This window comes from Tenrec ecaudatus, chromosome 13, assembly GCF_050624435.1.
Source record: "Tenrec ecaudatus isolate mTenEca1 chromosome 13, mTenEca1.hap1, whole genome shotgun sequence".
Lineage (NCBI taxonomy): Eukaryota > Metazoa > Chordata > Mammalia > Afrosoricida > Tenrecidae > Tenrec > Tenrec ecaudatus.
This window is the reverse complement of record NC_134542.1, coordinates 65,581,688-65,607,465: the sequence shown is the minus strand read 5'-3', so window position 1 is coordinate 65,607,465 and position 25,778 is coordinate 65,581,688. Positions and strand designations below refer to the sequence as shown.

The 25,778-nt window shown below is 47.4% G+C and overlaps 1 protein-coding gene across 3 annotated transcripts in view; it reads left to right on the top strand.

Moving 5' to 3' along the window:
* The window catches only part of MAP3K20 (mitogen-activated protein kinase kinase kinase 20), a 193,851-nt gene extending 168,165 nt beyond the window's left edge, over positions 1 to 25,686 (top strand). For all 3 annotated transcript variants that reach the window (XM_075529211.1, XM_075529209.1, XM_075529212.1), the window contains exons 17-20: positions 13,793 to 13,909; positions 15,863 to 15,937; positions 17,474 to 17,624; positions 23,736 to 25,686. In XM_075529211.1, the coding sequence (XP_075385326.1) occupies positions 13,793 to 13,909; positions 15,863 to 15,937; positions 17,474 to 17,624; positions 23,736 to 24,403 (1,011 nt within the window). In that variant the 3' untranslated portion in view covers positions 24,404 to 25,686. The remainder of the gene's footprint in view (positions 1 to 13,792; positions 13,910 to 15,862; positions 15,938 to 17,473; positions 17,625 to 23,735) is intronic.
* Positions 25,687 to 25,778: the final 92 nt, after the last annotated feature.

The following is a 25,778-nucleotide window of genomic DNA, read 5'->3' as shown; positions in this document are numbered from 1 at the left end:
TTAGTCAAGTGCGCGATGCGTCCTGTGAAAGCGCATCTCGCTTGATTTGGCTCACTGTATTTTCACATCCTCCCGAGAGCCCCCTTTTCATACATAACTCACCGAACAGCCCCCCAAAAAGACACGATAACAACCTTCTCTCCACTGGTGTCTAGCTCGCACCAATCTGCCCTGACCTTAGACACGAGCCATTGTCAAGGGTATAACGCATTTACATATTTTGCAATAAAACATCGGTTATTTGCATTACTGTGTCAAGTTTTATTTGATTCTTTCACCTAAAAATGACTCATTTTCCTTTCTTGTATTTTAAAAACCAACTACTCTAAGCTTGTTTGAGAATAATCAAAAATTGCCCATTTAGCTAGAAGTCATTTTCTTTTCAAAAGGCAAATGTTATTTAATCTTTCAGCTGTTCATTGTGCCATCATAAATACTTTCTTTTCAGCACAGTTGTGGGGACTGAAATGAGCCCACTAATTGCCTCCCATTTCGACTGGCATGTGGTGGTTTAGTGGAAAGGCAACACAGCAGGGAGAAGGAAATAGGAGGCTGAGAAAATGAGAGCTAATTATTTTCACTGCCTCATGTCAGGCTCTGTGTCAGCCTTGTTTTTACAAACTGGAAGGTTTAGCACTAAATAAAACAAACTGGCGTCATGTTTTTATATACTGGCAGTGTCATGGAAGCAGCTGCACATCTCAAAGACAATATAATGCCTGCGTTCGCATGGACACCATCTGACAGGCACTGTGAGACACGACTAATGAGGATATCACAGTAGCGCCAAGTGAAAGGTGCTGAATTATGTATGATTCTTCATCAGTACAGCAAGAGTCCTGTACATCATTATGAGACATTGTTTTGCTGGAGAGATTAAAACAGTCTTAGTTCCAGACCCTGCAACCTATACGCGCTGAAAGAGGTTATTAATGGAATTTTTAGGGAGAGTTTCTTGTGGATTCTTTGGGGGTTGGAAAAGAAACCTCACGGGACAAAGCGGCAGTGGGTCATGACACCGGGGAGATAAAGAAGCGGAGCAAATTAACCATACTTGTATTTGCGGCCTTTTAAAGCAGCATAATAAAATACAGTGTGGCAGGCTGATACATAATGATAAATAACCCAGGTGCTGTCACCGGATGCTCCACTCTCCTGCCTGGAAAACAGCAGGTCTCGGCAGCTGAGCTAGACAATAGCAAAGCCTGGGAAGGCGCCTTTGGAGGCCTAAGCCATGCACATCTTAGGACCGTTAGTACATTTGTCTCGCGTCTGTGTTTCATCCGGCCTGCCTTCTTAGGTTTCGCTAACAGTCAGCGACCGGCTACAAGGCTGCTTCCCTTTTTTGTCCCCTCTTCAACCGTTTTTAAAAACAAAGTTGATTCCAACCTTTCGGTGTTCTATTTTGGAATGGCTCCTCGCTCACGACAGACCCTTCTCTTCAGCTAAGTTGCATGGGTGGGCCGTTGGTGGGGGCGGAGCGGGGTTGTGATGGAGCTGGGAACAACCTATGTCTCTGCGAAGCCATCTGCCACCCCCAGGCCTTGAATTTTGCTCCAAGCGTCCCTCCCGCCACCCGCCCCACTTTGTCCCGAGTCGCAGCAGTGGTGGGCTAAGGGCAGCTCTGTGTGCAACAGGCTGAAGCCGTGACCATCCCACCCTGCGGTGACATGTCAACGACACGCTCAGTGAGAGCAGCCGGACACATCAGAATACATTCTAACGTCATGTGTTTCCATTTCCGAACCAGCAAAATCAAGCTCGAGTGATGGAAATTACAACCAGGGGGTCTCTAGTGGAGCAAGTGGGGTTGACTGGAAGAGGGGAGGAGGGAACTTTCTGGGGTGATGGAAACATCTTGTTTCGGTGGTTACACAGGGTAGATATTTAGCAAGACTCTTGGTGCACATCATCTGCATTTTCTATGCAAATTAGACCAAATTTTTAAAATCGTTATTATTTACCTCGAAGTGCTAGGGAAAGGTGATCCAGAGAAGCCTGGAACTCTCACTTGGAGACTTGTCTCCTTCTGGGATGTTCTGGACAATATTCACCCTAGGTTTTTTTCTTTTTAAGACTTACCTGTTGTGTTCACATGGGCAGCATGATGTGGTTAGGAAGATAGATAGCGGGAGGTTATTGTCTTTGAATTGCCGGGAACTCAAACACAACAATATGTGCTTGTGCTATTTTTTTTTTGTGCTTGTGCTATTTTTAATCTCTTTTTCTATTTGGAAGATTTTCCTCTACCCTGAGCCTGCCTTTCCTCTGATTCCTTCCTTCTTTCCTGCCTTCTTTCCACTCTTTAAGAAGGAGCGAGGAACGCCTGCGTTGATGTCACTTGCCCCAGCGTAGAACTCCCAAGAATTCTAAGCAGCTCACCACGAGTGCAGTAGTGAATTCTCACAAATAGATGTGTATTTTAGCATTTACTGGGGGTTGTTTAGGATTTTGTGCTCACGGTGTAAAAATTTCTGTTTCAGTTGGCTAGTAATCATGATTCAGAAAATTTTTTTCCATACAATGGCCAATGCTGACGCAGTCCGAATGGAATGCTTTCCTATCCTCCATTAACCGAACACTTGATCCTAAAATGATCCAGGCATTTCAGCAGCTGCACAGATGAAGGGTACATAGCTTGGACACCCAACATAACTGCCATATTTGTACTCAGTTTTGGATGTAAAAATGCCTGTTTCCCCCCAAACCCCAACTCGTACAGGTTTCTCAGTGCTCTGCACTTAGGGACAGATTATTCCTGCTGGTGGAAAGGCTTGAGTACACAATCCCTAGCAAAAAGAACTCCTCAGTGCCCGCTTCCACCTCTATACGATCACTTCTTTTATATCACAATTAATGTTTTATTCCTTGGGAGCTAACACGTATCATTCTGTAGTTCAATGACATCAACGTGTACTGTCACTTCGTATAACTGTGTGGGAGAAAGGTGAGGCCACTGCTCCTGCGAAGATACACGGCCTTGGACACCCTGTGGGACACTTTCACTCGGTCCTCTGGGGCCCGATAGGCATCAGAACCGACTTGACAGCAGTCAGTGGACTAAGGGGGCGTCAAGATACAAATCTGATCGGCGCATGTGGGGATGGTGAGGTGCCATGGTGTTGACCCCGACTCACAGCAACCCTGTGTGCTACAGACCGAAACACCGGCTGGCCCAGCCACCCCACAACTCTTCCCAAGTGGGAGACCCTGGTTGCAGCCACTGCGTCGATCCATCTGGTTTTGGGCCTCCCTCTTTTTCGGAGGCTCCTCCACTTTACCAAGCATGGTGTCCTCCGGCAAGGACTGGTCTCTCCTGATCACGTGTCCAAAGGGTGCGAGGTGAAGTGCCGCCATCTTGCCTCTAAGGAGCATTCTGGTTCTCCTTCCAAGTACCATTTTGCAGTATAATTTGGAAAGGAATCCAATTATGAAATAACAGGTAAGGGCCTGGCCCTGTGATTTTCCTTCTGCAGCTGGCAACCCTTTGGTTATTCCCAGTTTGGAAGGTGAGAGTCAGGAGGAGAATGTTGTGACTCAAACACCACATGGCTAGCGCATGAGAAAGCATCCTCAGGACAGTAGGGCGGTACCATGTGCACTGGCCACAGGAGCTTTTTCAACAGTGGAGGGGAAATTGGCTGGGTTGGACGTACAGAGACTCAGTATCTCAATCTCTGCCATGGAGTCTTACAAGGCAGTCAGCCAGGGTAATTAAATGACTTGGAATTTGCCTTTCACGTTTACTGTTGGGAGATGCGCTCCCCCTGCCCTGTCATAGTTGCTCTCGCTAGCCTGTAGCAGGGCTGTCTTGGTCTCCTAGTGCTGCTATATTTAGGCAAGTACCACAAACAAGTGGCTTTAAGGGACAGAAGTTAATTGTCGCAGGGTTCTGGAGACTAGAAGTCAGAATGCAGGGTGTGGCTCTAGGGGGAGGTCCTCGGTCTCTGTCAGGGTCTAAGCTTGGGGCTCCTGCTGGGGGCTCCTGGCCTGTGGTACATCTCACCAGGCTTCCCTCTGCCAGGTGTGCATGCATGTCTCTTGTGTCCACTGCTCTGTATGTAACTGATTCCATCCCCGGTACTGGCACGAGGGGCACTGAATGAATGAAGTTAGATTGCGTTTCGGAATGTGCTTACATCACAATAGATCTGATTACCTGCACGTGTCTCAGGTTTAAGATTTCAACACTCGTTTTGGGGAGCCCATAACCAAGGGTAAATTCAAGGTTGGGGGGCGGGAAACGGCACGGAGACTTGCTCTCAAGGTACTAGTAGATGGCGTGGTTCACCTCTGAATTCCACCACTCACTATGTGTGTGATTTCTCAAATCACCTAACTCTGCGCCTCGGTTTCCTTATCCAACACAAAGTTCTCTGGTTGTCGGTCACGTTCAATAGCCACGTGTAGCCTCAGGCCTCTGGCGGTTCTCCTCAGCAAAGGCTCCCTGGGGATGTGTTGAAGCAGGGAAAGGCGGAATTGGTGTTACGTAATCCAAGCTATGTAAGTGTATTCATTTGTAGGTTGGCTGTACCTTCTTTGTGTCGAGCTGGCACCAGAATCATTACCTCCACATTCCTGCCCGTGGGGTGATGTGGTGCATCCTGCCTCTGACAGGACCCTGTCCTCCAGCTCCTTTGGTTCCTTGCCACCCGTCATAGTTCACCTGCCCTCTGTCTCCCCCCACCCCACCCCCCGACCCCGTAGCTCAGCCTGATAGCAGGCCAGATAGCATGCTGGACATTTGGAGCTAGCTTAGGACCGGCATTCGAAATGTCCACGTTGTCGTTAGGGGCCATGGAGTCTGTTCTGACTCAGAGCGACCTGTGTGCAGTAGAACCAACCTCTGCCCAGACATCCCATTGTCACCATCCTCGGGATGTTGGAGTCCATTGCTGCAGCCACTGTGTCACCCGTCCTGCTGAAGGTCTTCCCTTTTTCTCCCTGACCCTCAGCTCTGCCAAACTTGCCCTTTCCAGAGCCGGCTCTCTCCTAAAGTACATGAGGGGAAGTCTCGTTCTCCATGCCGGGACAGGCGCATCTGGCTGTACTTCATCCAACACAGTTGTGTTGGTTCGGGCAGTCCAGAGTACTTTCCGTCTTCTTTGTCGTGGTTCAAAGGCATCCAGTCTTCTGCTGTCTTCCTTCTTTCTTGTCCAGCTGTCACATGCACGTGAGGCCATTGAAAATAACATGGCTTGGATCATCAACAATCCCTCCTCTTTGAGCTCCAAACTTGTCACTAACACAATGGTGGGGGGTGAGGGGGTGGGAATGAAGAGCCAAATCCAATGCCATGGGGTAGTTTCTGACCCCTAGTGACTGCAGGGCAGGATAGAGTTGCCCCCTGGGGTTTCCAAGGCTTTGCTTCCTTTCAGAAAAAGACTAAGGCATCTTTCTCCTTCTCCCGTGGAGCAGCTGGTGGCTCCACACTGATGACCTTTGAGCTCAGAGCTGAGCGCTTCACTATCCAGATGCCTCCAGTACGGGTGCTTGACTTATATTACCTCATCTGATCCTCACCCAGGACACTGCCACCCGCTGCGGATAGAGAACACAGAGTTCAGAAAGGTTCCAGAACTTGGCTAGAGTTGGGGCAGCCCCGGAGAGGCAGCGGGAGGTGAAACCCTGTGAACCGAGCGCAGGTGGACGGACTTTATACCCGTGTGAGCTGTGAGCTTTCACTCGGAAGGAAGCCTACTGCTCCCCACAATGGCCTGATGCAGAATCCTTTCTCCATGGTGTTTCCATTTTAATAGACGCCATCACTGCCTGAAGCCAAATGAGTGAATAACAGGGATTTGTCAGGCTTCCAGGTGGGACTGGCTTTGGAAAAGGAGTCCTTTGAGCCCCCACCCCCCCCCCTCAGATCCCTCAGAATGCAAAGCTGCCTGCTTTTTATTTACGCCTGCCAAGGTGGAGAGTCGTTCACAGACATCCACAGTCCCTCTGGAATATTTCCCATCCAAAAAATCAGTACTCCCATTACTGCAACTCAGAGCAAGCCAAAATCAGAGGTTCGCCCTGAGGAAGGAACCTGAATGGTTTTTCACTTTTAAACCTGAGCCCACCGCCCCACAGCCTGACCCGATCGTTACCAGGTTACTGCCGCGGTAGCAAGTGGGCTGTAAGATGCTGTAAGGCTGCTCGTGAACAGGCGGGGTTGGTATTGTCAGTAACAGTTCCGATGGTTTTAGTTCGTGTATTTGAGCGGTTGGCTACTAACACCGACCTGGCTTTTGAATGTCGGCAGCGGCTGTCCGGTGGAATTGACTCTTATTTGCATCCTGATCGTGGTGAGCCTTCCTTCCTGACAACTTATGACTCTCTGGGTACCAAAAAAAAAAGTTACTTGAGGTTAATTTGACATTGGTTTTCATTACTTATTTGTGGATTACTTTTCTTAATTAAACAATAATGAAATCATCAATGCTTTGAAAACACCTGTCAGTGCATCTGACAAATGAAGTTAATGACATCGGCGACAACTGCAGATTCTCTTTCTCGAGCGGCTATGTAGCACGCAGAAGCTACGCTTTTAATGAAATCGATAATGTCCCCCTGGTATCGTAACCTCTCTGATTATAACTTTATTGCTTCTGTAGCTATCTTCTTTCCTGGTTCAGGTAAGAGGTATGTGCGGGGTTTTTTCTAGGTCAGAGAAGGGTTAAACTACAAGGTCTTGGCACCCACCTCTCGTGAGAACAGGTGAAGGAAGGTCTGAGCTGAGACCTGGGTCCTGGGGACGCGCTTGTGACGCGCAGGACAAAAGCAGGGAGAGCCTGAGCCTTCGTACAGTTCCCGTCTCTGCTGCTGACTAACTTCGTTCTAAAATGTGACAGGCAAACGAGACAGAATGAAGTCACCTTGCCTTTTCTAAGGGTTTGGGGGTGGGGGGGTGGTTTTTCGTACATTTCAGCCACTGTCTTGAGGAGTCTCTCACTGTTTCGGAGAAGAACAAGCGAGACCCCCAATAGTCATTATCTGACTCGGTTCTCTCAGGGTGGCACAAAGCAAGCCAGGGGAGAGCTGTCGGTTCTGAGCAACTAGGGTGACTTATGTCAGCCAAGGGCTGGGTGGCCATTTTGGTCGTTTCCTTCACTGATTGGCTTTGCCTCTGGGCAGAGGGTCACTCCCCACAGAGGGGGGGGGGGCTTATGTTACTCTTCGACTCCTCCACCGCTTTCCCAGAAGATCAGGCACCCCCAGCTTCCTGTTGCAGCCAACAAGTTCTCAAAAGCCTCTCTGTGGAAAGTTTGCCTGAGCTTGCTCTGGGGAACATTCCAGGCCCCCTCCCATGAGCGCCCAGTCTAGTCCCGGCGTGCAAGATTGTGTGCGCACGTGTTCTAATCTCAGCAAAAGGGAGACCATAAAGGCATCTAACCCAGAGCAAGAACATCGCCCAGCATCGTTCTCCCACACGCACAGCGCAGTGGAATTTGTGTTTCAGCGACAGTCCACGCAACGCCCTCCTTCGGTTCAGCCATTAACATTTTAATATACAGTCATCCCTGGCTCTCTAAGTTAATTTCTGGCCACTCTTATGAAAAGGCCTACATGTCCCCTTGTTTGAGAGGATTTCACCTCCCGGGGAGAAGGTCAGAAAAGGGAAAGAGTAAGCCAAGCGTTTAGCATGTGTTTTGCCTTAAAGAGACGGCACGAACCCTGAGCAGCACGAGGGACGGCAGCCAGCTCCCTCCCTGAGACTTCTCACACACCTGTGACTTCTGCTTCATATGACAGCCCAAACCTGCTCACTGTCAGCCAGTCGATTCCAACTCAGAGGGACGCTATGGGAGAGGGAGTCCTGGCCCCGCGTGTTTCCTAGACTGCAACTCTTTTTTTAAAAAAGGTGTTTTTTTCTTAATTTTTAAAACATTGTATTGGGGGCTCATACAGCTCTTATAATCCAGACATGCTTCCATTGTGTCAAGCACATTTGTACATTTGTTGCCATCATCATTCTCAAAACATTTGCTTTCCAATTGAGACCTTGGTATCAGTTCCTCATTTTTTCCCTCCCTCTCCTACCCTCCCTGTCCCGTGAACCCTTGAACATTTATAAATTATTATTTTTTCTTGTCTTACACTGACCAATGTCTCCCTTCATCCACTTTTCTGTTGTCCATCCCCCTGGGAGGCGGGTGTATGTAGATCATTGTGATTGGTTCCCCTTTCTACCCCTACCTTCCCCTCCCCCTCCTGGTATCCAGACTCATTATTGTTCCTGAAGGATTTATCTGTCCTGGATTCCCTGTGTTTCCAGATCTTATCTGTACCCATGTGCATGCTCTAGTCTAGCTGGATTTGTAAGCTAGAATTGGGGCCATGATAGTGGGTGGGAAGAAGCATTGAAGAGCTAGAGGAAAGTTGTATGTTTCATCAGTGTTATACTGCACCCTGACCGGCTCGTCTCTTCCCTGTGACCCTTCTGTAAAGGGATGTCCAAGGGCCAGGGCGGCAACTCTTGATGGGATTAGAAAAACCTCTTCTTTCTCCCATGGAGCAGCTGATGGTTTCCAACTGCCCGTGCCTCTGGGAGCAGCCCAAGGCATCAGCACGTTATCCCCAAGGGCCTCTACTTCCCATGAGCTAGGCATTCCCACATGATTCCTGCCTTTCCTATGTGCTACCAAGCCCACTGCCATCACGCTGATTCGGATGCATAGTGACCCTGGCTAGGCCTTCTGAAGCTGTAAATCTTCAGCGGAGCAGACAGTCTCATATTTCTCCCAAGGAAGGCCGGGTGTGTTTGAACCACTGACCGTGTTGTGTTCTGCAGCTCACTACCCGACCCGCGGGGGCACCAGAGCCCTTTTGACTACATGTTAGTGTTATTTTAGGTTTCATGTGTTATTTGGATGATCAAGTAGATTGTTCTTCAGGTCTTTGGGATATTCGCATTTTTTTTCCATATAAAGAAGTGATCATTGTTTCTTGCCTTTATGAACGGTTGGTTTGCTGGAAGCTTCATAGGAACACCCCCCTTTCAGATTCAGATCACAGGGGGGCCTGTCCTTGCTATAGCACACACCCATCTCCTTAGCCATCCTTTGCTCCTGAATTTTTCTTTATAGCTCTTCAAAACATAAAAGTAGACATCAGCACATTTCTGCCTAAATACTTCAGGATGTATGCTATTAGCCAGAGTTTAAGAAGAAATGAAGACACTTTATGAAAAAAAAATGAAAGAAACTAGCAAAATTGAGCTCACATTTCCACACAGGAAGGACTCAAGAGACACAGAGTCCCATCCACCCTTTAAGGCAATTGCTTCAACGCACACTTGCCACATTTGGACAGACGCCTCTGTCTATGGTACCCAGGAGACCCATTATCAGGAGAGCGCCGACGCTAGAGAAGGCTTGGTAACAGAGGGGCGCGAACAAAGGGGAGAGCCTCAGTGCGATGGGCAGCAAAGAGGGGCTCAGACATGAGAGCCCTCGTGAGGATAGTGCAGGGCCGGCAGTGCTTGTTCTGTGCGTACAAGGTCGCTGTGAGTCAGGACCGGCTGGACAGCACCTAACGGAGCCCAGCCCCCTCCTGAGAGACCATCACCTAGAAAGTCCCCTCGTGCCCCTCCTCCTCAGTCACCCCTTGCTTGCCGAAGCAACTATCTTCTGACTTTTCCCCATTTTTAGAATTTCTAAAACATTAGACTCAGTCTGATGTTTCGAGATGTATTCGTGCTGTTGCGTTATCATGAATTTGTTTACTTGCATGGCGAGCAAGTGCACAGACCACTCCATGAGTGAGACATAGCTTATCTTCTCTCTTGGTGACAGATCCTTAACCTGTTTCCAGCTTGTTGATTGTATGATAAAATATCTGGGGATGTTTTCATATGAGCCACTTATAATTTCTCGTGTGTAAATACTTACAAGTGAAATGTCCAGCTCATCTCATAGATGCATGTATAGTTTTAAGAAATTGCCAAAACTTTTCCCAAAGTGACTGTGTACCATTTTACATGTACACCGCCAACAACAGCAACACCACCAATTCATGAGCGTTCCCATCGCCCCACATTCTTTGAACACTTGCTCTTATTAGTCTTACCCACTGTAGCATATAGTGATATCTGGTCATGGCTTATTTTACATTCTCCTAATCACTAATCAAAAGATCCCTGGTGCTAGAAGGGGTTAAGCACTAGACCACTACCCACATGATCAGCAGTTCAATCCTACCAGCCACTCCTTGGGAGAAAGATGACGCTGTCTGCTCCCAAAAATATTTACAGTCTCAGAAACCCTACCCTGACTGAGAGGTTATGATGAGTCACAACCAAGTAAGAGGTAATAGGTTCAATGACTAATAAGAGAAAGCATTTTTTATTACATGGAATTGTATTTGATGATTTGATTCATATACCGCCATTTTAAAATCAAGAAGTCAATTTATTAGAGGGTATCAAAATCAATTGGCATAGCATAGACTGCAAAGAATATGTTCTACATCCTACTTTGATAATTGGTGTCTTAAAAGCTTATGAATGCCCACGGAAGGTGCACAGAACAGTAAGAAAACAAAGGTGCATGGAAACAATTGATGCAAACGACTAATGGACCCCATCAACCTCAGCCTCACAAAACTGAGGCCAGGTCAACTAGATGGTACCCACTACCATGGCCAAGTGCTCACTCGCTCTCGCTCTCACTCTCTATTGAGCTACAGATTATATATATGTGTGGTGTGTGTGTGTGTGTGTGTGTGTGTGTGTGTGTGTGTGTGAAACCTCTGAGGGTGTAACCTTCAGTCACACTTTTTTAAAAAAATTAAATCATTTTATTGAGGGCTCATACAATTCATCACAATCCGTACATCCATCCATGTGTCAAGCAAATTTGTACATTTGTTGCCATCATCATTCTCAAAACATTTGCTTTCTGCTTGAGCCCTTGGTATCAGCTCCTTATTTGTCTCCCTCCTTCCCTCAAGAACCCTTGATAATTTACACATTATTGTTTTGTCATATCTAAGAAAGTTTTATGTAGATCCTTGTAATCGGTTCCCCCTTTCTACTCTACCTACCCACCACCCTCCCGGTATCGCCACTCTCAGCACTGGTCCTGAAGAGATCATCTGTCCTGGATTCCCTGTGATTCCAGTTCATATCTGTACCAGTGTGCATACTCTGGTCTAGCCAGATTTGTAAGGTAGAATTGGGATCATGATAGTGGGGGTTGGGGGGTGGGTGGGGAGGAAGCATTTAACAACTAGAGAAAAGTTATATATTTCATCGTTGCTACCCTGCACCCTGGCTGGCTCATCCCCTCCCTGCAACCCTTCAGTAAGGGGGTGTCCAGTTGCCTACAGATGAGCTTTGGGTCTCCACTCTGCACTCACCCTCATTTACAATGTTATGATTTTTTGTTCTTTGATGCCTGACACATGGCCCCTCCTATGCCTTTTGGTCACACAGGCTTGTGTGCTTCTTCCATGTGGACTTTGTTGCTTCTGAGCTAGATGGCTGCTTGTTTACCTGCAAGCCTTTAAGACCCCAGATGCTATATCTTTTGATAGCCAGGCACCATCAGCTTTCCTTACCACATTTGCTTATGCACACATTTGTCTTCAGTGATTGTGTCAGGAAGGTGTGCATCATGGAATGCTAATTAAATAGAACAAAGTGTTCTTGCATTGAGTAAGTACTTGAGTGGAAGTCCAATGTCCATCTGCTACCTTAATACTAGATAGATAGATAGATAGATAGATAGATAGATAGATAGATATAGATATATATGTGTATGTAGAGCCATTTTCCCACAGATTTCAGCCAAATAATAGACAGGTCTATAAGGCAAATAATAACACTGTGGAAGTCCATACTCCTCAGAACAATCAACCATTAGAGATCAAAAGGGCAACATTTATTCATGGACAATAACCGATGACACAAAGCAAAATGTCTATAAATTGTGGATGGAAAACTGTTTTATTCTGCAACCTTTCACCAAATTCACAATGAAAAGTTATCAAAAACTGAGAGGATTCACATAAGAATACAGGTTTCTAGTTTTGCATGAAAAAAAATTAAAGGACCCAGCAAAACTGGGTCTATATTCTCATTCAGGAACATTTAAGAGAAGCCGAGTAGTGTCTGACCCTTTAAGACAATTACACTTGAATTCCAGAGTCCCCACCTCCCCTATCACTCCCAGTAGTCAGGCTACTGATCCATTTTTATTCATCATCATCCCACTCACAATGTCTTCCATCTTGTGAAGAGAAAAGTGACCTGGATCTTAAGTTTGTGTCATTAAATTAAAAGTAGATTAGGAGGGTGTTTGATTTTTAAAAAAATTTTAAGTGGGAAAATCACATTTCTTTGTGGTTATGAAAAATATCCTTACCAGTTTACATCCTCTGGTACAGATAGGAACTGGAAACACAGGGAATCCAGGGCGGATGATCCCTTCAGGACCAGTGCTGAGAGTGGCGATACTGGGAGGGTGGAGGGAGGGTGGGTTGGACAGGGGGAACCGATTACAAGGACCTACATATAACCTCCTCCCTGGGGGACAGAAAACAGAAAAGTGGGTGAAGGGAGACGTCGGACAGGGAAAGATATGACAAAATAATAATTTATAAATTATCAGGGGTTCATGAGGGAGGGGGGAGCAGAGAGGGAGGGGGAAATGAGGAGCTGATGCCAGGAGCTTAAGTGGAGAGCAAATGTTTGAGAATGGTGAGGGCAATGAATGTACAAATGTGCTTTACACAATTGGTGTATGTATGGATTGTGATAAGAGTTGTATGAGCCCCTAATAAAACAATTTAAAAGGGGGGGGGGAATAATGGCAAAAAATAGAGAAGAAAAATATCTTTACAGTGTTTAAAGATGTAAATTAAACCTATCCCTGACAACGTATGGCTCAATAATGAAACTTCTAACTTTGCTCATTTTTATTATCTTGAGGATTTTGAGTTTGTAACTCCTATCACAGAAAACTGACTTGGGGGAGCGACAGTGGGGGAGAGGGGAAAATGAGCTGATACCAAGGGCTCAAGTAGAAAGCAAATGTTTTGAGAATGATGATGGCAACAAATGTACAAATGTGCTTGACACAATGGATGGATGTATGGATTGTGATATGAGTTGTACAAGCCCCCAATAAAATGATTTCTTTTAAAAAGAAAGAAGAAAACTGACTTAGTTCCTTCGCTAGTGTTGCTGTAACAGCTGTTACACCAGGACGTGGCTCTGTTGCTGTGGGTGTTTCTAGGGTGTGGTTTTAACAAACTGGAGTTTACTTCCTTACAGTTGAGGAGGCTAGAAGCCCATCTTCAGAAAAGGTCTTTTGTCTCTTGAGCTTCTCCTTGTTGGATCCTGGGACATCTCCACGTGCTGGGCTTCTGTCTTCCTCCATCTCTGCCTCTCTCCTTCCTTGTTTTTCTGTTCTTGTTTTTAACAGTTTTAGTAGCATTTCATCCCTGCTTCTTTCGTCTCTTGTTTATCTCTCAAAAGAGATTGACTTGGTATGCAGCCTACACTGATCCTACCTCAGAAAACCAGTTCCAAAATGGGACGGTGAGCACCGGTGTAGAGGTTTCGGGTGACATCACCCAACTTCATGGATGAACTGTTTCAGAGCCGCACTCACTGGGGGTCATTTGGATACACACAGTGATCCAATGTCATGCCCTTTGACGGAGCAAGGAAGAAGACAGGAAACAAATCCTCCAAGTAATCCTTCATGTCGCAGACTGCACAAGTTACAAAACATTGAGACTTGTAAATACTCATGTCGCTCTCTCAAATGATATCATTTGGCTGTTTCACTTCCAGGATTGTAAGTGGAAAATGTATATGGAGATGGATGGGGATGAAATTGCAGTAACCTACATAAAAGATGTCACATTCAACACCAACCTCCCCGAAGCAGAGCTTTTGAAGATGACAAAGGTAAGGTTCTATTTACGGTTTAAGAGCTTTGTTGAATTCACAGATACCAAGTAAAGATGTTAAAATCCTCCCACAGTGTATGTCTCTGCTTGTGCATACTCACATCAGCTAGCTTCAGGCCGGTTGTTGAAAGGCCATTCATTGTATGTAGCAGACTGAGATCACAATCGTTTCATTGCCAAAGCCCCATGCTTTATGAACTACAAAGCATGGCAAAGAAATATTTAAAATGTTTTGAATGTTTCTTCTACTTTTCTTTATGCTAATGATAAAAAGTACCTCAAGCATTGGATCTTTTTTTTTTCCTATTTATTTCTTGAGTTTTCTTAACTTTAAAAAAAAATCCTTTTATTGGGGGCTCGTACAATTCTTATCACTATCCATCCATCCATTGTGTCAAACGCACATGTACATTTGTTGCCATCATCATCCTCAAAGCATTGGATCATTTTTAACTTTGAAAAACTTTATAGGAAGGAAGGTTTGCTTGGTTGTGTCCAAGGTCTTGAAGGGTTGGGATGAGGGTATTTATGAGGTCCATGTTGAACTCTTGATGGTTTCTATGAGTTTCCACCAATGGGTTCCCAGAGTGGACACAAAGGAACATGCTACTAACTTGGAATCGATGGGAAAAGTCTGCCAAAATGCTGGTGCAAGGCTCACAGAAATGTTGACTTGCTCCTCACAGTGGATGCATGCCAATTTGGTTCTGACTCCACTAAAATTAACACATGAGACGTTGATAGAGGTCAAAAGAACCATGCTGTCAGTAAGACAGTTTCTCGAAACCTCACATCAGTCACTAACGCTGGTACACTCTTAACTACGCTTTTGGTTCCATCGAAAGAAATGGGTCTCATATCAAAGAAGAACCAGGGCATGCATCCATGTAGGGAAGTGAGAAGGTTCTCCACAGCCATGGCATTAGACTTGGAACTGTGTTCTCTCACAGTCATGAGATTGCTAAACTCCCAAGTCCCTTTTCATTTGTAAGTGGACGCATCAAGTAGATGCACGTGATGGTCTTTGTTGGATTCCCCTGTGCAGTTGGGAGTTATTCCAATGGCATTCTGGGTTTGTAAAGGTTATACCTTGGCTTTAACTATCCCTTTCCCCCCCTTTTGGGCATATTGTTTTGGTGGCCTGAATAAATTAAAAAGACATGTTTTCTTTCCTCCCAATCTGTCATGTCTCTGGTGGTAGCAGCTGTTCCAGGCTGCAAGGCAGAGTCAAAGAAGGTAAAAAAAACCAAAAACCATAGTGGGGATTATAAGACCAAATTAATATAGGTTCCCGCTATAATGCCACATACCAGTATATAATCCTGACAAACCCTGTGCTGTAAAGTAAACAGGATTGAAGCAGACCTCTCAAAATCTACAGAATTAAAAAATTAGAACGCTGACAAAAGCAATCACCATTCTAGTAAAAAACCTGAAGAACCCCGTTAAATCTCTACTGCGTTTGCCTTGTACCCAGCCCCGCAGCCAGCCCTCCCTTGGTAACCTTACAGGGGGGTCAGGAGAAGAAGAGGAGAGAGGAGATTCACTTCTGATAGAGACCATTTTCATGAAAATTAAAAATATGACCCAAGGTCTAGCATCCTCACTAAGCCCAGGGAATGTCTCCACAGCTTCTATGGCTGCATTTGCTGCCTCACCAGATCATAGACAGCCGAGTGACTATCAGTCACGGACCGAGCCTGGGCATGCGCTCCAGGAAGCCACTTGGAGGTGTTCTTCTACTGTCGAGTCCTTCTCTTAACTGCGAGAAAGCTTTCTGCAGAGGGGTCGAGACACCGGCACATTGAGAGTAGTCAGGTGAGGGTCAACAGGGTTTCTCTGCTCACCTGGCATCCTTCCCCTATTTGCCGATCTTGAGTGGGCCTCAGAGAAAAACACCGCGCAGAAGGCTATGTGACAACACGGATTCATCCTCGCGCTTCCTTTTCAGCCCCCATTTGTCATGGAGAAGTGGATTGTGGGAATAGCGGACAATCAGACTGTGGAATGCACCGTTACATATGAGGTACGTTCTGGGGGAAGGGAGCCGCCGGCTGCGTTGTCAGTTTTCTACAGGTGTTTTGTTGCCTCCCTCAGAGAGTTCATTGCAAGTGAGGTTATTTAACCAATTCCCATTGAACATAAGAAAACAAATAAAACCAAGAGAGGGACCTAGGGACCATTCCCTAGTTAGAGCGGCATTGATCAGTTATTGATTGAGCACCTTCACAGCGTTGAGTGTGCTAGGTCCTGGGGGACCAAATAATGACCAGAAAGGCCTTCTTGGTGCTTCGAGTTTAGTGGGGAGAGCAGATCATTGATTCTGCAATGGCACAGCGCACAAACCCTACCTACTACTTACTGCAGATTCTTTGGTATTTTCGATCTTTGATATTGACATTTTCAATCTTATGATATTTTTATGTGGAAAAATAGAAACTCTATTATGCTATACAATTAAAACTCATTCATTTAGCAAAGACCAACCTCCTGCCAGGTGATTACACTGTGATGAGACTGAACAAGGTCCGTGAGCTCTGGAAGGAGGCTGGTGCAGCAGTGGTGTATGGCTCAGCTGCTAACTGAAAGGTGGGAGCTTTGAACCCACCAGCTGCGCTGCAGGAGAAAGATGTGGCCGTCTGCTCCTGTACACGGCGCACCCTTAAAAGCTCTGAGTCGGAATCTGCTCGATGGCAGTGGGCTTTAGCCAGGATATATACCTCACTGGGGATGAGGCCCAGAGGAAAAAGTTAACCATGGAAGTACTGTACACAATCTAAACAAGAGGTGGGCTGTCCTGAAGGCCCTTCTAATCTAGACTAGTCCGACTGCCCTTAGCTGCTCCCCACGTCCCAGGAAAAGCCCTCTTTTAACAACTGGACAGGGGCCGCATTACGGTCTCTTCACCGTCTGCCCTGGACAGTTCTGGAAACCCAGCACATCACACACCTTCACGACCTCTTGACCCCTGGAGAGGCTCTGTAGTACATGAACGTGTCGCACCTGGGAAACCTGACGGTCTGTGGTTGTGTGAGGGGTGGGGGGCAGCAGGAGAAGAACTAACAGTGTCTCTTGGTCTGGTGTCCTCTCCTTTTTCAGGCCCTCATTTCTTAGCCCTTGGGTTCCATCTCTCCTTTGCAGCTGTTTCCCTGCCCCCTCCTGTCGCCCCACCAAGCCACCCACCTCATCCAACTGCCCTGATGGCAGCTAGCCATGCGGTTTCTGTGTGTTCCACAAAACACCTGTTTTCAAGCACTGCCGGCATCAGAGAGGGCCTGTTGTTCTTTTCTTACTCGACCAAGAATCAGTTGAGGTTTTCTAAATTGTTCTTGCCGAAGGCAACCATATCGCTGGCTGCTGAGAATGCTCTATTCTAAGCGTTAACGTGGTTGCGTTTTTTCCTTGGAATCTAATTCGTACCTTGAGGCCGACTGTGACGGCTGCTGCCAATGCAGTAGGCGAGTTGCTAAGGACGGGAAGGAAAGTCACGTGGCCGCCTGACTGTCTGGCCTTCCAACTTGTGAACGTCTGCATGTTCGGTCTTGTGTTTCTTTTGTACCAGAGTGATGTGAGAACCCCGAAGAGCTCCAGACATGTCCATGCGATTCAGTGGAGCCGAATGAAACCTCAGGATGAAGTCAAAGCCGTCCAGCTTGCCATACAGTCATTATTCCCCAACTCAGAGGGCAACCCCGGAAGCAGATCCAACTCAGGTAAGTCACTGTTCAAATGTTCCATATGCAACAGAGTCCAAAACGTACCGATGACATTGTCAGAGCAAGGGGAAGGGCCGGTGTCTGCACAGACTGAGATTTGTGATGTTGTACTTCCTTCTGGTTATTCACTGGCAAGATTGCCGAGTGGAAGACCGTGCTGGCTTCCCTCTGGCTTACACCAGTGTTCACCAGCTCCCTTCCCGTCCCTCCTCCTTGAAGCCGGGGAGGAAGTGAAGCCCGAGAGGACCCCGCCTCGATCAATTATAAAAGGATTTGTCGCCTTCAAAGGACAGAACCCCCAACTCCAACTGGTTTGCTCCAGTGGTTCTTCATGTGGGCTTCCTAGCCCAGCAGCTTCCAGACCAGCTGGGAGCTTGTGTGTTAGGGTACAAAGAGACCTCAGGCTCAAATATAATTTAAGGAGGATGTGTATTAAGTCTTAAAAGGGACAAGGACAGCATAAGGACACCGACACATCATCCGGACGAGGAGACCATTAGCAAGAGGTGATGATGGCGTCTGAGAGTCACAATCAGGATGCTAGTTAAACAAGGCATCGAACAAAGGAAACTCACAAATGCATGATGGGTGATAGATTAATACATCACAGTTATAGGTGGGACTACAGAAGCAGGAACAGGGCCGTGAGTGAGACACATAGGTTATATTAGATCAAAGAGCTTACAGGATTGGTCCAGGGCTTTCCAAGCAAGGCAGTCAGGGCAAGACTGATGAGGCATGGCTGTGGCTCTTGACGCTGAGACACCCACCACCCCTGGAGTGTACTATCCATCAAGAACACACCCAGGTGAGCCCCTAAGAGAGACTGCCCTTCACTAGGCTGGCTGGAGAATGATGGAGGTCATCCTCTTTCCAATGCACCTGCCTGCGGACAAGACCATCTATAGTCTTAGTTGATGATCAAAGGAAATTCCGAGCTGACAAAGCAAACTCACTGCCGTGGAGTCAGTGCTGACTCATAGTGACCCCGTGTGGGTTTCTGTGACTGTAACTGGCCTTTCTCCCGTGGAGCTGATGATGACTTCGAACTGCCGACCATGCTGATCACAGCCCAGTGTGGCATAACCATGACATCACCAGGGCTCCTCAAAGGAAATTCATTGGAGGCTTAATGCACATGGGGAGTCTGCAAATGGGCTTTCGCTGTCATCTGTAGTCTTCTGCAAGCAGGGTGCTCAGAAGTTAAGCTCTAATACACTTGGGCCCTCTGAAATACAGATTCCGAAGGTGCAAGACAGACCGACAGAGCAGAAATGGTGAGAGCAGGAAACAGCAGTCCGTATTTTCATCAGTCCCGCAAGTGAGGCAGGGGCACGCTAAAGTTTGAAAGCCACTGGCTTAGACAAAAATGAAAGTTGTTATTGTGCTTAATAGCAATCAGTCCACACTTCAGATGCAGAAGGTGAGTCTACTCGACCACGTGAAGGCTCTTGTTTACACTCGACATCCTCAGCCGTGTAGCTGCTCGTGGTCCTCACGTGAAGCTATGGCCACTCCCATCCCGAGGAACTACGGGTTCGGTTCTCTTGTGGTTGTCATATTTCAGCGCAGGACAACTGCCTTCTAAGCCTCCAGGAGACTCTCTCATTTTCCCCCATGTCTCTTGGGCCAGAATTGAGCTCCTTGTCTTTGTCTTCAACACAACAGCACTGTGTCTGACTTAGACCAAAGTCCAACCGAAAGCTAGGCTGGGACCTGCTTCCCCTGCCACATACAACTGCATGGACATGCCTGGACACCCACACAAAATCAGGGCTCTGTTGTTTCTAATGAGCGTGGAAGGAAGGAATGTTGAGGTACAAAGAAAACCCCGACACTCAAAGCCTCTAAGAAGTGGGTCCTCATATGGTACCGGAAGAAGAGATGGGGAGGAAGGAACGGAAGGAAGTGAGGTGAAATCAGAGGAAGTCAAAAGGAAATCAACTCGCCTTTTCAAAGGCCTGAAGAATCCAACCTAGACCCTAGAGGGCCTGCCTACTACCTTCTGCAAAGTCTACATTCATGTCTCTGCTTCCTTTCTCTCCCATTTAAGGACAATTCGGAGAATTGCTTTTCTTCCCCATGTCAACCTCCCCCTAAATGAAAACAACTGTTTTTCTAGCTCTTACTCATTTGTGAGAAGCCCTGGTGGTGCTGAGGGTTAGGCATTGGGCTGCTCACAGTCAGGCCGACAGTTTGAACTCACCAGCCACTGTCTAAGAGCAGATGAGGCTTTCTGTTTCTTAAAGATGAACCAGCCTTGGAAGCCCCAAGGGACAGTTCGATTCTGTCCTATCTGGAGTCTCTCTAGGAGTTGGAGTCAGCTCAGTGGCAGTGGGATGGGGGTGGAGGGTTAGCTCATTTATGTCCGCCAATGCATTGGTGATAGTACGAGAATCTGTAAGCGTCACAAAAGGAGGAGGCAAGTATGGAGGGGCAGTGTCCTCCACCAGCGACTTGGTCCCCATGGGACATCCACTTCTTGTTGACATGTACATGATGAGCGAGGAAAGAGAACGGGGATGTATAAAGCAAAACCAAACCAAATTCACTGCCACTGAGTCAATTCCGACTCGTCGCGTCCCGTAGGACTCTGAAACTGTATAGGAGCAGGAAGCCCCATCTTTCTCCTGGGGGGCATCTTGTGGATTGAACTGCCAACCCTGTGGTTAGCAACTCAATGTGTAACCCACTACATCCCCAGGGCACCAAGAAAGACAGATAGGAGCCAGTGCTCAGAAAGACGAGCTGGCCTTGGAGAGAAGCAGAGACCAGGTTTGTAAAACAGGAATGGAGAAGTTAGGGGTGGCGGTCAGGATGAGTGTGCTCAGAGAGGCAGGGGAGTTTGAGGGCGTATTTGACTGTACCGTATTTTTTTTTTATTATGAGCACTGGTAGTGTAGTGGTTGGGCATTGGGCTGATAGCCACAAGGTCAGCAGTTCAAACCCACCAGCTGTTTCAAGGGAAAAGACAGGCTTTGAATTCCCATAAAGTGTTACAGACCCGGGAACCAACCGGTGAAGTTCTACCCTGTTCTAGAGCATTGCAGTGAGTTGGCCTCGACTCAGTGCCATTGAGTTTGGCTCTTGGATTTTTGAATAATTTGGGGAGAAAAAAACTGAGGAGGAAAATGAAGTCCCTTGGCAGTGATGCTGAGAGTAGCATGTGACTTAGCTAGCCTTTTATCAGCACGGTTTTAAAACAAGATACTGGGCACATCACTATATGTGGTGCTTTAACTTGCATTTTTCCATTGCTTAGTCTCATAATGGGAAGACTCTCTCAGCTTCCTGAAGTGTGGGGCATCTGTATAATGTTAGGGACAGAGGAATGATGAGCACGCGGGCCAGCATTGAAGAAGAATGCTATGTGCATCTACTAGCTCACATCAGAGAGCTCTGTCCTCGGGTTCCTGAGAAATGTGCTATATGCTGTTCACGATCTAGCTCCCATCCAAGGTACATCATTGCCCACTTACGAATGGCAGACAGTAGACCAAAGGGAAGCTTACCAAATAGCCCACCTGGAGAAGGTTAGACATGAAGCATCTTCATCTAGTATTCCAGGCCTTTTGGGCTAAAATACTCCATGATTATCACTGAGAATCCAGACCAAGCCACTGCAGACAATCAGGGAACACAGAAAATTAATCAAAATGGTTACCTGGTATCTTTGCTAGCTATTGCTATAACTCGAAGAGAAATAGCACAAGTTGGTACTTTTCGGGAACAGGGGTTTATTTTCTCACAAATGAAGAGGCTAGATGTCTGAATTGAGGGTGTGATCTAGGGCTGTGGTTCTCAACCTGCCTCATGCCACGACCCTTTCATACAGTTCCACATGTGGTGGTGACCCTTCAACCATAACATTATTTTCGTTGCCACTTCATCGCTGTCATTTTGCTACTGTTGTGACTCGGGCGACCCCTGTGAAAGGGTCATTCAACCCCCAAAGGGGTCACGACCCACAGGTTGAGAACCGCTGTCCTGGGGGGAAGGTTCTTCGTTGCTGCCCAGGAGTTCCTTGGTGTTCCTTGGCATCTGTCTGCCCCTGGGTGTGTCCCTGAATCTACTCTGTTTATTTTATAACTCTGAAGTAATTAGCTGTAGGACCCACGCTACTCTGGCATGACCTCATGAACCTGACTACAGAAAAAAAACCTCTTTCCAAATAAGTCACATTTATGAGTGCCAGAACAAAAATTAAACTCACTGCCCTCAGTACATTCTGCCTCATAGCAACCTTATAGGACAGAGTAGAACTGACCTTCGGGTTTCCAAGATTGTAACTCTTTGCGGGAGTAGAAAGTCTTTCTCTCACAGTGGCTGGTGGTTTTGAACAGCTAATCTTGTGGTTAGCAGCCCAATGCATAACCACCCTGCAGGAGTTGAGTTGAAGACATACTGAAAGGGGCCCAATTCAATCTGAGTAGAAGGTCCTTTTAGGGAGGCAGCTCAAGTTTGGGGTACTTCAGAGGCCTCAAAGTGAAGGACAGTGGGCATTGTGGCTGACTGTACCTTGGGAGGTGTGTCAGGGTGAGTCAATGGCCCTCAGGGTGTGTAGTCCCTGTGCAGAGGCCTGAGGGAGGCCACTCACTGACAGGAGCAGCATGCTCTGTTCCCCTCTAGAAGCTCCATCTGTATAACCAGAGCCGGAGCGGCTGGGGAAGCTGTGGCAAGGAGGAGGACAGGGAGCACCAGGTGCTGAAGAAGACAGCAGAAAGATCTTCGGTGTGAAGAGCTTGTTTATTCGCTAAGATGCAGCTAAGTGATCCCTGTGAATCAGCCATGGGGTTTTGCCTTACCATCTTCCTGGTTACCATGCAGCTTCATTTTTCATACCCCAAACCACTTCTGGTTTATGAACCTCGGGAATCTCTGCTCCAGAGATAGGAGCTGGGTTTCCTCCATCTCTAGCTGCTTCAACTGCCAGAATTTGGTTTCTTTCCCTGGATTTAGGGACCCAGAAGATTTAAACTGCTAGTTAGCAAAGGCTTTGGAAGGTGCATTTCCTCTGCAAAACATATCCCTGCCACACAGACCCGTGAAAACAGCCATTTCTAGAAGTGGAGGCGCAGCTAGTTAGAAAGAAGGTGGGAGGCAGATGGAAAAGGACCTTGGATTCTTGGTTGGGTGACTTTGGGCAAGTGGGAAAATTAGAGCTAATGTAAGCAAAGCCCTGGAGCACACAAGCACACAGCATCAACTCATGAAGTGTAGATTCCCTCGTGAGTGCTCGTGATGTGTGTCCCTGGTGGCAGAGTGGCTATGTGTTGGGCTGCTAGCCTCCAACTCAGCAGTTTGAGGTCACCAGCCTCCTTGGATGACTTCTGTTCCCATAAAGAAAAACGAGGTAGTCTCAGAAACCCACAGGTGCCGTTCAACCCTGTCCTCTAGGGTCACTGTGAGTCACACTCAACTCGATGGCAGTGAGTTTGAGAATCGCAGCTAGTAGGAGCCCTGGTGGCATAGTGGGTCATACTGCTAACCACAGGTCAGCATTTAGAAACCACCGGCCACTCCACGGGAGAAAGACGAGACTCTCCTCTCCCATGAAGACTGACAGCCTCCTAAACCCACAGGGGCAGTCCTACTGCATCCTACTGAGTCGCTATGAGTCAGAATCGACTCGATCAGCTCACTGGCCGTGAGTGAGTATATTTTCAGAAATAAAGGAGCTGACCTTGCTGCCTGCATGAGGTTGAAATGACAACGGTCACCGTGTGGACAGAGGGGCAGGCGGGTGTGTTAAAGGTGGGTGGACTTCGAGGCTGAGATAGCGGTGTCAGCCTGGTCAACAAACCACACGCCTTACCGTAGTTGAGCAGGTGCATGTTCTGTTACCTGCAGTTACACACAGAGAGACAGACACACTTTCTGGTAGAAGCAAGATCACCAAAACACATTATCATCCGGTTCAAGTGCAAAGTGAAGTCAAAAATAAAGCTGTGAAGATAAAGGGAGGATATTAATAGAAGAGGCGTCCTTCTAGCTGGCCTAGACCTTCTCGGAAGGGTGTACCCCAAGCAGCGTTGGGGGCTCCGGAGACGGGCGAGTTCAGCTTCGCCGACGCTTACACTAAGATGCTCCTTGGCCTTCCCTCTGCAGGTGCGGACTGCCAGTGGTTGGACACGCTGCGGCTGCGCCAGATGGCGTCCAACACTTCCCTACAGCGTTCCCAGAGCAATCCCATCCTGAGCTCTCAGCTCTTCCCATTCCTGGAAAACCAGGACTCCTACGCCGCGGCCGTGCGGCGCCAGCAGGCGCCCAGTAAGTACCAACAGATCACGCCGATCAACCCGTCTCGAAGCTCCTCTCCCACGCAGTACGGGCTGACCAAGAACTTCTCCTCCCTCCAGCTCAACTCCAGGGACAGCGGCTTCTCGAGCATGCACACTGACAGCTCGTCCGAGAGGGGCCGCTACTCGGGGAGAAGCAGGGACAAATGCGAGCGGGGCAGTGCCTCGCTCAACTCTTCCCCACGCGGGCGGTACCGTGGGAAGAGCCAGCATCCCACACCTTCCCGGGAAAGGTACTACCGCGTCCCGCCCGCCACCCAGTCGCCCGACGTCAAGCGGAGGCTGAGTGACCACGCTCGGCCCAGGACAATACCGGGGATGCCCTTGCACCCCGAGCCGAGGGCCAGTGAGGAGGAGAGTAAGGTGAGCGATGGATGGATTCAAGTGGAGTACCGCAGGAAGCCGCACCGGCCCTCTCCGGCCAAGACGAACAAAGAGCGGACCCGAGGGAGCTACCGCGGACGCAGAACCTTTTGATGAAGCAACCTGGTTCCACTTTCTAAGCGGGTTTTCTGTTCTCTCCTTTCTTTCCTTAAAAAAAAAAAAAGAAGAAGAAGAAGAAAAAAGTTATGGGTTTTGATAATATGGTGCCTTTGAGATAAACTTAAGAACAACAACAACGTCAAGACAACCGGTCCTCTTTGTAGTGGTGATGGGATTTGGAAAACACCTTCTAACTTAATACTTCAGCCAAACCAGGGTCGAAATCGAGGTGTTGCTCACCTTGCTTTGCCCTCGCTCAGGAAGTACCAGTGTTTGGTGAGTGGACGTGAATGTGGTTTTTCTCTGAAGACATTGCCAGAGAGGGACGCCTGCCATGGGCCTCCCTAACCACCGGGCGTGCCGGCGCACCGTCGGGAAGGGAAAGCCATTCAGATGCTCATCTCAGCGACAAAACGGAAGATAGATCATGTTTTAGTATGATGTTTACTTTTTTGAAGTTGAAAGGTTTTTTTCTAACTAAAAGTTAATCTAGGAAATCTATGATGAGCTAAAAATCCCAGATTTCTAAATAGAAACAGGGTGCGTGCTCCTGGGTTTGCCTTTTCCCTCACTCCAAAGTGGCTCGGCAAGTTATGGTTACTGTTCGTCCTCGAGAGCGCTGCTGGAACAAACACCGCCCGTGCTGCCATCGCTCAGATACCACAAGGGGGTGGCTTTGCAGAACAGAAATGTGTATTTCTCACAGTTCAGCAGGCTAGAAATCCAAATTCAACGCCCCCAGCTCTATAACCCCAGCGGTTTTTGACTCCTTGGCGACGTTCACACGGACTCATCTTTCCTCAAGTTTATGTTCGCTTGTCTCTGGGTCTGCCTGCTCTTTTGATGACTCAGGATGGACCACCACTGGGATGGTAACCACTTTACGCTGTCCTGGCCTCATTAATGTAGCAGTAGCCTGTCTTACGGAACTCGATTACAGCACCTGCACAGATACAGGGATTAGGATTCAGTATTTGTTTTTTTGAATGGGCACACTATTCAATCCATAACTCTGCCCTTGTCATGATTTAAAATTTTGATCTGTTGATCAGTGTGGATTTTTTTTGCCTTCTCATTTTAAAAAATATATTGCTATGAAATATTATTTATCTCAATTCCTGAGTGTTTAATGCCCCTTTAAATGGTGTATTTGGGGCAAGTGGCTCTCTGCCTCAACCTGGTCTCGGCACTGCTGGCTAGTATTTATTTGTGACTTTCTCATGGTTGGATCCAAGCTGATTTGGCATGTCGCTGGCATGTCGCTTCTGGCCTGTAATAAAGGTGATTGACCTGAAAGCTAATTGTGTTGCAGAGCTCATTCATTACAATCATCAGAAACCAAAAGATCTAACTTACCTAGGGGGTCTGC